At 49.1% G+C, this 13,746-nt stretch overlaps 1 protein-coding gene across 1 annotated transcript in view; it reads left to right on the top strand.

Moving 5' to 3' along the window:
- Bcl7a (BAF chromatin remodeling complex subunit BCL7A) overlaps window positions 1-13,746 on the top strand; it is a 31,920-nt gene that overhangs the window by 6,910 nt on the left and 11,264 nt on the right. Inside the window, 3 exon segments of the mRNA NM_001398956.1 lie at window positions 4-85; window positions 4,221-4,317; window positions 12,387-12,554. Of these exon segments, the coding sequence (NP_001385885.1) occupies window positions 4-85; window positions 4,221-4,317; window positions 12,387-12,554 (347 nt within the window).

Genomic DNA, 13,746 nt, shown 5'->3' with positions numbered 1-13,746 from the left:
CAGGGAGAAGAAATGGGTGACCGTTGGCGATACATCCCTACGAATCTACAAGTGGGTTCCTGTGACGGAGCCGAAAGTCGATGACGTGAGTATGTGGGGCAGTTGTGTCATCCTTCCCTACCCGGGGTAGCCTTCCCACTGCAGGGAGAAGTGCTCTGTTGCCAACCACTAGCCTGGGAGCCTAAACTGCTCAGAAAGCACAGAGCCCAGCTGAGGCCTAGAAAGGCCACTGAACCTGTGTCCTCATCGCTCTGTAGTTCTTCCCCAGAACCTGGCCCTCCGTGATAAGAGGAATGTCCCTTGAAAGCTGTCCTCTGTCTTAAGAGCCTCGAAGTCAGCCAGTGGAGACACTTTTATACGGGGCTTACTCTCCCTAGAACCCTGTGCGCTATGGTGTGGGGACCGGCAGTGTTGTACCCAGTCATACCAAGCCTCCTCTTTCAATTCCTGAGCCGCCATCCATCCGCCAGGCCCTGTGCCCATGCTTCAGTCATCTACCTACTTCCTATCTTTTAGAATTTCTGTACAAAGGAAGACATGATCTCTGAGAGGCGCAGAGACGTCGTCTGTCCCGTCTCCCCCCCCCCCCACCCCCCAGTCGTGCAGTGTCTACGTCAGAGTTGCGACCTGGCTCGAGACTTTCTGATTTTGAAAGGCATGTGTTCTCTGCCCCTGGAGAACCTTCTAATGGTCGAGGCTCTTGGAAGAGCAGGAATGAGAGAGCCTGGTAGAGGGAAGCCTGCACCACCCCCGAGGGGGTGGGGGGAGCTATAGGAAGGTTAAGGGATACAAGTGGGACCAAGCTGGGTCTAATGGCCAGAGTGGGCTGTGGTGACCATGCGGTGTTCTGAAGGATACTTGAGAAGTAGCCAATCCACTTCCCACCTAGAGGCCTTTGCACTACCGCCCTCCCTGACTCCGTCCAGGTTACCAACACTTGGCGCTCTTCAGACGAGCTTGGCACAAGGTGGCCATGATTAATGTTCCGGTGTGGGGCAGCAGGTTTCTTAGTAAAGACGGAGACTAAGCTTCCCTTCCAAAGGGCTAGCCTCTCTCTGACCCATCTTCAACAACCTGCCCACTGAGAGTAGGGATTCTAGGTAGGGCTGAGATCACAGGCTCACCTTGGGAGGGCCCAGAACTTACGTGATTGACATCCCTTCCCATTTTGACTTGGGTTTCTGAAGCCACCAAGGCCCCTCTTACCATAAAGGGACTAAGGCTTGGCTTATCCACGTGTAACTGGGCAAGGCAGCTCAAGTCCTCTGAGGCAGTTCCTGGCTCCAGCCCTGGCCTTGGCCTTACACATCATTAGGTGGTGTAGAGATGCTGGCTGCGTCTGAGGAGACATGGCCCCTGCTGTCAAGGAATTTCTAATCTCGTTGGGAGAAGATAATTATAGAATAGCACGAAACAGACCTCGGGGAAGTGCCAAGTGCAATCTGATCAAGGGGAACGTGTAATCTATGGGCTCTGGGAAGGATGGGGCAGCTCCTGGCCGGGCAAAGAGACAAGCCCTGGCTAACCCGTGAGGCTGGGTGTATCAGCTCACTGTGGGAGCCCCCTGCCCTCTCCCCGCTGTGGAGGAGCCATGTCTAGCTTGTGTGGCTTCTGAATGTGCACTATGTTGCCTGGAGAATATGTAACATAGCATGGCCTTCCAGAAAACTCCTTTCACCTCTGAGCCGAGGCAGGAGACTGCTGTTTAATCCCTCTTCCCCCTAGGGCAGATTCCAGGGGCCTACCCCAGACAGCTACGGTAGAATCGCTGACACGGTCAGGCCAGAAATCTGCATGGCGTTCGGGAGGGGTTAACTTTTTATGGTTTTAGAAAACACTCCATTGGGACACAGTTTTATACCATCTTTTGAAAAATTGACATCAGTAGACATCAGTGTTCTTGAAGGCTTCATCCTCCTCCCCCCACAACAGACAAAACGTGTGTCAAAATTCAAATGTTACTTCCGTGTGTGTGTGTGTGCGTGTGTGTGTATGTGTGTGTGTGTGTGTGTGTGTACATGTTTGCATGCATGTACCGTGGCACATGAGTGGAAGTCAGGAGACAACTTGTGGGAATCGGCTCTCCACACTATGTGGTTCTAGGGCTGTAACTTAGATCTTCAGGTTTGCAGAGCCATCTCGCCAGCTTCTCTTTATAGAATTATAGATGGGGAAGAACGGACCTGCTAACACAGAAGTGCATGCTTGACTTCCATTTCAATAGATAGATGTGTATATAGATATAGATATATAGATATATAGATACACACACAAAAAATATATGAAATTGACTACGAAATTAAAGATATGAATATATATAGGCATAGGCTTTTTTGAGTCAAGGGTTCTCTGTGAAACAGAGCCCTGGCTGTCCCGAACTTGCTTTGTAGACCAGGCTGGCCTCAAACTCACAGAGAGGTCCACCTGCCTCTGCCTCTAGAGTGCTGGGATTAAAGGCATGAGCCACCATACCTGGCCCTTATTTCGTATTCCTTTTTAAGGAGTTATTTATTTATTACATAGAAGTACACTGTAGCTGTCCTCAGACACACCAGTAGAGGGCATCAGATCCCATTACAGATGGTTGTGAACCACCATGTGGTTTGAGACAGGGTTTTACGATGCAGCCCAGCCTGGCCTTGTATTCACCCTCCTCCTGCCTCTCACACTAGGATTACAGGATCTGGTTCGTTCTTTCCAGTGGATTTTGCCTTGAGGGTGTAGCTCAGTGGTAGAATATCTACCTCACACGTTTGATGCTGCTGTGTTCTTTAAACCACAGGATGCTGGGTTTGGGTGTCTACAATTGCTCAGTGGTAAAGGCCACGGAGCCCGATGACCTGAGTTTGGTCCCTAGAACTCGGAAAGAAAACTGTTTCCTAAACGTTCCCTCTGACCCTCACATAATGTACTGTGCTCCCCCACCCCCACCCCGCATGGCGGGTGCCCTGTTAGCACTCGCGCCCGGAGCCACGGGAAGCCATGAACGTGTTCTGCCTCTGTTTGTTTGCACCTGTGTGACCTGTTACTATAAACGAAAATGACTTATTTCCTCTGTGCATGTGTGTCTTCTCTGCCTGTACATGTTTGCCCCGTGCACGCAGTTCTCTCGGAGGCCGGAAGAGGGCATTGGATCTCTTAGAACTAGAGTTGCAGATGGTCGTGAGCCACTCTGTGGATGCCGGGAACTGAACTTGGGCCCGTTGCAGGAGCGGCCAGTGTTCTTAGTCACTGGGCCGTCTGCAGCCACGTTTAAATATTAATATTGCAGGAGATCATTTCCTAAATCTGCCTTTGATCGCTGTATGCACGCACCCCAAGTTGGGTACCTCCTTGAAGCTACCAGCGCACCCAGTTTGTGTTTATCCTTCCAGAGTGCCTATGCTCACAAGTACACCGTAAATGGAGACCCCCACAACACACCCCAAAGGTAGAGGCCGCATGCCCTGCTCCTCTTTGTCTTGGAGATTTTGAGGAATTTTGACATGCTTGCGCCTCGCGGATCTTTCTGATTAAAATCCAGAGAGAACCGCCTTAGTCTGTAATTGTTATGTGGAACAATCAAGCTGTCCATGGTTTACTTTTTGGAGTCTTCACCATCGTTCATAGAACCTACACGGTTCTGTTCTCTCTGGGGCCGGGGCGTAGCTCACCCGCAGAGCACTGGGCTAGCACTCGTAAGGCCCTGGGTTTGTTCCCCAGCACCCTAAAAGCCCTACAATTGCTCAGTGGTAAAGGCCACGGAGCCCAATTGTTGAGTTTTCTATCCTTCCTGACACTTTGAGAAGGCCCTGCCCCCACCTAAGGAGCTTAAGCTTCTGGAAGCGAACTACCCGTGTCTTTGCCATGGTTGTACCTGCCCTGGTCGGCAGTGACTGTGGCCTTTCCCCTCGTTTCTCTCTGTAGAGGAAGAGGGAGTTCCCGGCAGCCAGGGGGTTTGCCTGTCTGCAGGTAAGAGCCCCACAGACAGGTGAGATTATGTCTCAGAATCCCGCCCTCGGTGAGACTCTTTGATCCCAAGGTGGCAAGGAACACTCTGTGGGCCACGTTCAAACGCAGGCAGAGACAACCTGCCAAGGCTTGGGGGCTCTGACTGTTTGATGGAATTAAATATTCATGCCACTCCCCAGGGCCGCTCACATACACACACTTGTGCACTCACACGCACACACGTTTGCATGATTGACTGACTGGGTTTCCATTCCATTTTTTTCCCCTAGAAAAACAAGAATAAGAAGAAAGGCAAGGACGAGAAGTGTGGCTCAGAGGTGACCACTCCGGAGAACAGCTCGTCACCAGGGATGATGGACATGCACGGTGAGCCCCGCCCCAGCCGCTCTCCCTGCCTGGGCCTAAGTTGTGTTTTTGTTTCTCTAGCTTGTTTGCTCACATTCCAGACAGAGGGTAGGAGGGCTGGGCAGGACTGCCAGGCCTCTGTGCCACAGAGGAGCTCTTCAAAGGAGATGCTTCTCTCCTTCGCACACCTAGCCAAGGAACAAAACAAAGCATAAAAATGACACCCTGTCCTCACCCAGAGATGAGGGGATGGCCATCTCAGGAGATGATCCCAGCTGCCCTACGCACCTAGGAAGATTTGGGGGATATCCGAGTAATTCACTGTCACCATAGGAACATGGGCACTGGCAGTCTTACGTCCTCGGCTGTCTGATTTTTAGAAGTAATGTGCGTCCCAACCCTCAGGGTGAGGCCGGGGCCGTGATGTAGCCAGTCTCCTGTTCTCGCCTTGTCTGCCTGTTTCTCTGAGTCTCTCACCTTATTACTGGGAGGAAAGGCTCAAATCACACTCTTGAAATGGTCAAAAAAATGCACACACCTCATGGCCAGGCCAAGCCAAAGCACAGGATGTGCACAACCTGTCTCGTCAGGGTCTCTCCTGTCCCCTCCTGGTTGCTTTTGTGAGAATGATTAGCATTCTGTCACTGACAGAATGCTTTCTGTTGCTGGTGCGGTTTGAAAGAGGAAAGGTTTACTTAGTCTTAGGGCAGCAAAGGCTCAGTCCAGTCGGTTGATGCCGCTGTTGGGGCCTCTGGTGGGAGCATCAAGGCATAGGAAGCTTCAGGCCAAAGAGGAAGAGGAATGGGCTTCCTTGGGGAACTCGTGCCTGTAGTCCCAGTACTTGGAGGCTGAGATAGGAAGACATAAGTCTAGGGACAGCATCTGCTACATGGTGAATTCCAGGCTAGCCTGGGCTATGAGGAGTGAAACAGTGTCTCAGAGCCAAGCTGGGATCAGTGAGACAGGTACACCTTAAAGGGGATCCCTTCATTCCCTTCAGTGGTCAGAAGACCTCCTGTTGGGTCCCACCAGCCTCCCAACTGCATTGAGATGAGGATTTAGCCTTTTACACACGGGCCTTTGGGGACACTGAAGATTCAAACCATTAGCAGCTTTTGGTATTTATAAGTCTGAAAACCTGCTTAACTGCTGTTGTCCGGTGTCAGGTGTGACTGGGCCAGAAGCAGCTGGCTCAGGGAGGAGCAGCATTCATCCCTCAGGGGTGACATGGCCGCTCTAAGCCACCTGGTCACTCTGTCCTGCTGGCCCTATCCTATCAGTTTGCCACGCTTGTCCCCCAACCCCCCTTTTCTTAAAGCATTTTTTTATTTAATGCATATTGGTGTTCTGTTACTTGTATCCTGTCTGGGAGGGATTGTCAGAGCCTCCAGAATTGGTACAAACGGTTGTGAGCTGCCATGTGGGTGCTGGGTATTGAACCTGGGTTCTTTGGAAGATCGGCCAGTGCTCCCGAGCCATCTCTTCATCCCCTCCTTCCCCTTCTTTTGTCTCACCTTCTCCTTAGTTTATTTTTTGCTTGGTTGTTTTGTTTTTCTTTTTTGAGAACAGTGTCTCAATATTTAGTTAGCGGTGGCCGGCCTGGAACTCAGGGTATAGACTCGGCTGGCTTGTAACCCAACCGTCCTCCTCCTGGGGTTCTCAGGGTTATTGTATTTGGATTAAAGCCATGCACCATCACACCTGGATCCATTTGTTTACTATATGTTCACATGCCATAACATACATGTGGAAGTTAGAAGACCGCTTATGAGAGTCACACCTCCGTATACCAGGTGGGTCCTGAGGACTGAACTCAGGACACCAGACTTGGTGGCAAGCACGCTTATCTACAGAGCCATTTTGCCAGGCCTGCCTTGGGGATTTTTTTTGTTATTGTTGTCTGTTTTTGTTTTTTTTGTTTGTTTTTTTTCTTTAAGATTTATTTAGTATGTATAAGTACACTGTAGCTGTCTTCAGACTCACCAGAAGAGAGCATCAGATCCCATTACAGATGGTTGTGAGCCACCATGTGGTTGCTGGGAATTGAACTCAGGACCCCTGGAAGAGCAGTCAGTGCTCTTAACTACTGAGCCATCTCTCCAGCCCTGTTGTCTTCTTTGTGACAATGCTTTGTTCTGTAGCCCAGGCTGTCTTCAAACTTATAATGATCTTCCCATCTCTGCCTCCCAGGTCTTAATTTTAATGTCTTTACTTTTGAAGTTTTGTTGTTGTTTTTGTTGTTGTTGTTGTGTTTATTTACTTTGTGTGTGAGGTGGGGAGACGGATGTGTACCACAGTTTATGGGAGACGGTTCCCTTCTTTCCACCAAGTAGTTTCCAGGGATCAAACTCTGAACATCAAACTTAGTGACAGGCTTGGCGACAATCACCTTCACCACTGAGCCACCTCGATGGCCCATGTGTGTCCTTGTCCTTTTGACCACTCTAAACCTCTTGTACAACAAGGTGGTATGTAGCAGGTCAGCCGAAGTCAAAAAAGGAGTAGTGACCGGCTCAAGTTGCCAATGCCCTCAGACACAGCCCTGCCTCATCCTGGGAAGACAGAGGCAGTAAGTACCCTGATGTTTCAGGGTTTCTATTGCTATGATAAACACCCTGACCAAAAGCAAGTTGGGGAGGAATGAATCTATATGGCTTACGTTTCCACATAATAGTTCATCATCAAAGTCAGGATGGGAACTCAAACAGAGCAGGAACCTGGAGGCAGGAACTGATGCAGAGGCCATGGGGGCGGGGAGGTGCTGCTTACTGGCTTGCTCCCCATACCTCTCTCAGCCTGCTTTCTTATAGAACCCAAGACCACCAGCCTAGGGATGACACTGCCCATAGTGGACTTGCCTTCCCCCAACAGTCACTAATTAAGAAAATGCCCCACAGACTTTTTTACGGTCAAATCTTATGGGGACACTTTCTCAATTAGGATTCTCTCCTCTCCAATGACTCTAGCCTGTGTCAAATTGACATAAAAATTACCCAGCACATCTCGTTTACCCAGACTGACCATGCTAGACCTCCAGTACCTGGCACCTAATCAGGGAGCCTTGTTTCTTACTGACTTGGCTTCACAAAAACACAATGGAGTTTTGCTACTGCTTAACGAGCAAAGATAGGACCTCAGTCCCACTGAGTATGGAGGCACAGGACTGTAATTCTAGCTCTCCAGAGATGGAGACAGAAGGATCAGGAGTTCGAGGACAGCCTGGGCTACAAGAGACCCTGTCTCAAAATGCAAAAGCCAAAAGCAGCAACAAAGAGCCAAGGGTGAGGATGTAATTCTGTTGACAGAATGAATGCTCACCTGCCACGCACAGAGCTCTGGGTCCCATCCCTAATATTGCGTAAGCTGGGTGTGGGTCTCCAGGCTTCCAATCCCAGCAGCTGAGAGAAGTTCAAGGTCATCCGATAAGTCCCAGGTTCAAGCCTAGAATCCGTGAGTCAGAATTCATTTCTTTTCAGGGCAAGATGGGGTTGTGGCCTGCTTCTGGCGTTCTGAAGCAGCCCCTCTCTGCCTTTCCCAGGACCTCCCCTCACTGCGACACGTTGTGTTAGGCATGTAACCTCTCGCCTTCTGGTTGGTTTTAACCTATAGAATGCAGTGGCCGTGCCTGCCTTTATGATTTGTGGGAATTAGATGAGATAACCTCTGAAGAGCCTTGGTGTGCTTACAGCTATGTTATGAAGCCACCCCAACATGCCAAGTATCCGATGGTCGGGCCCATTTTACAGATGAAGAGCTAAGGCTCGGAGAAGGGAAGTGGTCTTGCCCCCATTGGCAGCCGATAACATCCTGTGCTAGAACTGACCTGTGAGAGGCTTTGTGGGCAGAGTCTAGACTCGCTACCTGGAGAGATGTGGAAAGAGTCAGCTCCTGGACAAAGGCAACAAATCTGCCTCCCTTCGTTTTCATTTTAGCTCATGAGCGACCAAGACCAAGGCAGGGGTGACCAAGCATGAAAGCTTGGGGACCCTGTTCCAGAAGACTGGGGAAGGGGCATGGCATGTAGAGGTCACCTGAGCTGCTGTGTGTGGTCCACAGATTCAGCCTTGTCAGCTTTGGATCACGGTTCCCAGGCGGGGCCCCAGCATCTGCCTCGTCAGACGTTAATGCTCATGACCGTGTATTGTGTCATTTATTAACAGAATTTTTGCCTCACGTGCATCTGGGTCCCGGCCTAGGAAAATTTAGACTTTCTTGAAGGTAAATGGGGAGAGTGCAAAGGAAGGGATGGAGAAAGGAAGGGAAAGAAAAGAAATAGCAAATAGATCCGAGGGTTCAATTCCGCCATCGGTTCAAATTTTGGTAGTAATGCCAAGCAGGTAGGTGCCCACCAGTAAGCTGTTGATTAAATGCAGTGTCTGGGCATGGTAGGATGCCTGTGGTCCTCTTGTAGTCTCCAGCTACTTAGAAGGCAAAGCCAGAGGATTGCTTGAGACCATGAGTTTGGGGCTAGCCTGGACCACGTGGCAAGCAAGAACCTTGTTTTCAGAACATAAACACGTACGTGCGAATGCTCTTTCTCAGTGCACAGCACATAGTAGGTACACAGAGCTCTTGGAGGGCCTTTGGCCTCCTCGGTTTTACAAGGTTCCGTGGGTAGTGTTGCCAGTGAAGACAGCCTCAAGTTGTAGTGTTATTTACTGTTTGAGACAGCCTCAGTCCTGGCTGGCCTGAACTCACAAGGTGATCTCGAATTTGCAGTAATCCTCCAGGCACTGCTCCTAAATGCTAGGATTATGAGTGTGAGCCGCCGAGTTACTGAGTGCTTCTGTAAGATCACCACTTGGGTGTCTTTGGTCTAAACTGGCTGTACCATGCTTGCCCGGCTGAGCCGAGATGATCCAGAAGGCGGTTTCCAAGGGCGAGGCTCCTCCATGGCACTTGGGGTATGCCGATTACCCTTGGGATCCTCCCAAATGCAAGAAATTCAGCTGCGAAGTTCGTGGTAATTGGTGACTGTGTTCATGCTCTTCCCTAAAATAAAATGACTGTACCCATGAAAGGGGTTCAGGGAGGGGAGGTGTACTCTGGGCCCCAGAACGGTCTCCATCTTAACCATTAGTTCCTGCTCCCCATTCATTTCCTCTCACCTCTTCATCCGTCTCATTGGAGGACAGGGTCTAGGGAGACGGCTCAGTGGTTAAGAGCACTCACTGGCTGCTCTCCTAGATACCCCAGGTTCAAATCCCAGCACCGATGTGGTGGTTCATGAACCATCTTGTAACTCCGGGCCCGAGAGATACGATGCCCTCTCGCATCACCTGTGGGTGCCCAGGCCATGCGCGTGTGGCACAAACTCGCGTGTAAGCAAAACATCCATACACATAACCTACTTCAGAGAAAACATTTGCAGGTGAAGGCAGAGAGAGCGCTCAGTCGTTAAGAGTACTTGAGGTTCGGAGCTGGAGAGATGGCTCAGAGGTTAAGAGCATTGGTTGCTCTTCCAGAGGTCCTGAGTTCAAATCCCAGCAACCACATGGTGGCTCACAACCATCTGTAATGAGATCTGATGCCCTCTTCTGGTGTGTCTGAAGACAGCTACAGTGTACTCATATAAATAAAGCAAATAATTTAAAAAAAAAAAAAAAAAAGAGTACTTGAGGTTCTTCCACGGGACCTGAGTTTAGCTCCCAGCATACATGTCAGGTGACTTATAGCTGTTGCTCCAGCTCCAGGGCATCCAACACCTCCAATGGGCACCTCCACTCATGGGCACATACACAGTTAGAAATAATTAAAACAAGTCTTACAAAAATGACTCCCAGGGTTGGAGAGCTGGATCAGTGGCTAAAAGTCCTTATTCCTCTCGTAGAGGGGCTGGTTTGTGTTCCCAGCACCACTATCCAGTGTACACGTGTGCACAGTGCACACGTTACTCGCAGACACAGGCATACACACAAGTAATAAGTGAATTACTTTTAAAAATGATCTCTGGCACTCTTGCTGCCGTATTTATTTTATTTTATTTTGAGACAGGTTCTCTCTCCTAGTCCTGTCTGGCACGGAACTCTCAGGGACCCACCTGTCTCTGCCTACCCAGTACTGGGATTAAAGGCGTGCCCCACCACACTGGCTATCCCTTCTGTTTTGGATCAACAGGAAGTCAGACTGGGGCATAAGGAAATGGGGTGGGGTGTGACAGCGATAAAATTTCATGGCCAGAAGCACAAAATTAGGATTCGCTTTCCTATGACCCCCAAAGTTGTTTTTCCCCCCCAATACTTTTACTAATTCCTTGAGAAATTCATAAATGTATATATAATGTATTTTGATCATATTCACCCCATAAGAACTCCCAGGTCACCAAAAAAAAAAAAAAAAAAAAAAAAAAAAGAACTCCCAGGTCCACCACCATCCCCTCCCATCTTTGTCTTCCCTGCTTCCAGTTTTTAAAAATTTATTTAACGATTTTACACGCATTGTGCATCGGTGTGAAAGTGTCAGATCCCCTGGAACTGGAGTTATAGATGGTTGTAAGCCGCCATATCGGTGTTGGGAATCGAACCTGGGTCCTTTGGAAGAGCAGACCACTTTGGAAGACCCTTAACCACTGAGCCATCTCTCCAGTTCCCACTGTTTAAAAAAAAAATTGTTATTTTATCTGAGTGTGGTGGCACACACTTTTAATCCCAACATTTAGGGGGCAGAGACCAGTGATCTCTGAGTTTGAGGTCAGTCTGGTCTTTATAGCAAGTTCCAGAGGAGTTAAGGCTACACAGTGTAGCCATGTCTAAAAAAGGCTTTATTTTTTTTTTAAAGATTTATTCATTTATTATATGTACACTGTAGCTGTCTTCAGACACACCAGAAGAGGGCATCAGATCTCTTTACAGATGGTTGTGAGTCACCATGTGGTTGCTGGGAATTGAACTCAGGACCTCTGGAAGAGCAGTCAGGGCTCTTAACCACTGAGTCACCTCTCCAGCCCAAAAAGACTTTATTTTTATTTCATGTTTATTTGCCACACATATGGAGGCCAGTAGCAGGTCAGATTCCCCTGAAACTGGAGTTGTGGGTGTTTGTGAGCCGGCATGTAGGTGCCGGGAGACAAAATTGTGTCTGCAAGAACAGCAAGTGTTCTCGCTGCTGGGCTGTCTCTCTAGCCCTTTGTCCCTTTTTCTTTTCTTTCTTTCTTGTTTTTAAAGATTTATTTATTTTTATTTATTTATTTATTTACTTATTTATTTATTTATTTAATACACTATAGCTGTCTTCAGACACACCAGAAGAGGGCATCAGATCCCATTACAGATAGTTGTGAGCTACCATGGGCTTGCTGGGATTTGAACTCAGGACCTCTGGAAGAGCAGCCAGTGCTCTCATCCGCTGAGCCATCTCTCCAGCCCCTGCCCACCAATGAGTTACCTGTCCTTTTTTCTTAATAACTTGTGTTCATATATTCGTGGGTGTGGCTCCATTCCACTGGAGCATGGTCAGCCTACCAAGGGCCCCGCCCTTAAAGAAAGAGTCAATAGCCCACCCATCCTTGCATGCCGAAATGTTAGCTGGCTTGATCTTCAAGCAGCCGAAGCTGCTGTACTTGGCGAGCAGCTGCGGTCCTGTCCAGTCCAGGAGCGTCCATTGTTTGCACTCTGGTCCTTCCCAGCTTCTAACTCCTATCATTCTTTTTGCCACCATTTCTGCCTCAAAAGCCCCAGACACAGGGGCCTCCTTAGTTAGCCAGGGGCTGTGGGAGAGGTTTTGAGAAGCGATCAGGCTAACTGTGAGAATCCCTTGTCTCAGGCTCTGAGGCCACAAGCATTGAGGCCTAGGAAAGCCGATACCTGGTCACACACACAGACACACACCACATAGACACAGACACACACACACACACACCACATACACAATACACTCACAGACACACACACACACACACCACATACACAATACACTCACAGACACACACACACACCACATACACAATACACTCACAGACATACACACACAAACATACACACACACACACAGATACACATATGTACATACACACACACACACACATACACACACACACACACACCCCTCCTCAGCAGTTACAGGATGTCAACATGTGCTCTGTTCCTGTGCAGATGATAACAGCAACCAGAGCTCCATAGCCGACGCCTCCCCCATCAAACAGGAGAACAGCAGCAACTCCAGCCCTGCCCCAGAGCCCAACGCACCTGTGCCCAGTGATGGCACCGAAGCCAAGGCTGATGAGGCGCAGGCCGAGGGAAAAGAGCACCCTGGAGCTGAAGGTACTTGCTATCCAGAGATGGGGCCCGGGGGGTTGCTGCTCTGCCAGTCGGCAGCCAGAGCAGCCATAGGTGTTTTAAGAAGGCGTTGCCATGTGCCAAGCCCAGACCATGACTGTAGAAGAAAGGTAAGACTTGGTTTAGAGCTAGTAAAAAAGAGAAATCAGACAATTGGGCTGGGTTCGAACCCCAACACCACACAAATAGCATGGGATCCTTGCACTTGGGAGGTAGAGGCAGGAGGATCAGGAGTTCAAGCCAGCCTGGTCTACATATTGAGTTCCAGGGCTAGGCAGAGAAACCCTGTCTCAAAAAACAAAACAAGGCCTAGAGAGATGGCTCAATGGTTAAGAGCTCTTCTAGAGGTCCTGAGTTCAATTCCCAGCAACCACATGGTGGCTTACAACCATCTGTACTGGGATCTGATGTCCTCTTCTGGTGGGCTGAAGACAGCTACAGTGTACTTGTGTACTTATATATAATAAATAAATAAATCTTTAAAAACAAACAGAATCACTAGGATTAGGAAAGGAAGTAGAAATCTTGCTGAATTATGAAGGTGGTTAGAAAAGTATTCCTTGTGGTGACAAAAGCAGGTGAAGGTGGAGTTAGGCAAGTAAACAAGCCAAAGGGCTGTCTGGGAAAAGAACATTGTTGGCAGAGAGCAGGTAGTACAAAGGTCCTGAGGTAGAGGCAAGGTCAGTGTGGCCAGAGAAGATGTGAGGGACTAGAAAAGTAAGATGAGTCAGAGGGGGCTCTGCTTCAACTGTGGTGAGCTCATAAGGCCACTGTATAGACAGACAAGAGGCATAAGTTGACATGACCTAAAGAACTGAAGAAAAGATGATGTGATGCTTAGGGTAGAAGGTGGCAACACCATTATGCAACTGCACCATTGTCTCTGTGGGAAAGAGTGGTAGGTAGTTAGGCCATCGGAGGAGCAGAGGAGGTGACTCAGGTCTGACAACTGATTGTGATACTAGAGAACCGTGATCCTAGTCCAATGGAAGATGATGCGAGGTGACCACTTTAAAGCCAGCTGGAGCTACAGAGCAACTGCTGGGGCCAGCATAGAACAAACAAAGAAGTTCGGAAAAATGATTCAACGGTTAAGAGCATTGGTTGCTCTTACAGAGAACCCAGGTTCAATTCCCAGGACCCACATGGTTGTGCATAGCTAACTCCAGTTCTAGGG

The sequence above is a fragment of the Rattus norvegicus genome, chromosome 12 (genome assembly GCF_036323735.1).
Source record: "Rattus norvegicus strain BN/NHsdMcwi chromosome 12, GRCr8, whole genome shotgun sequence".
Taxonomy (NCBI): Eukaryota; Metazoa; Chordata; class Mammalia; order Rodentia; family Muridae; genus Rattus; species Rattus norvegicus.
This window is presented reverse-complemented; position numbering and strand designations above follow the sequence as displayed.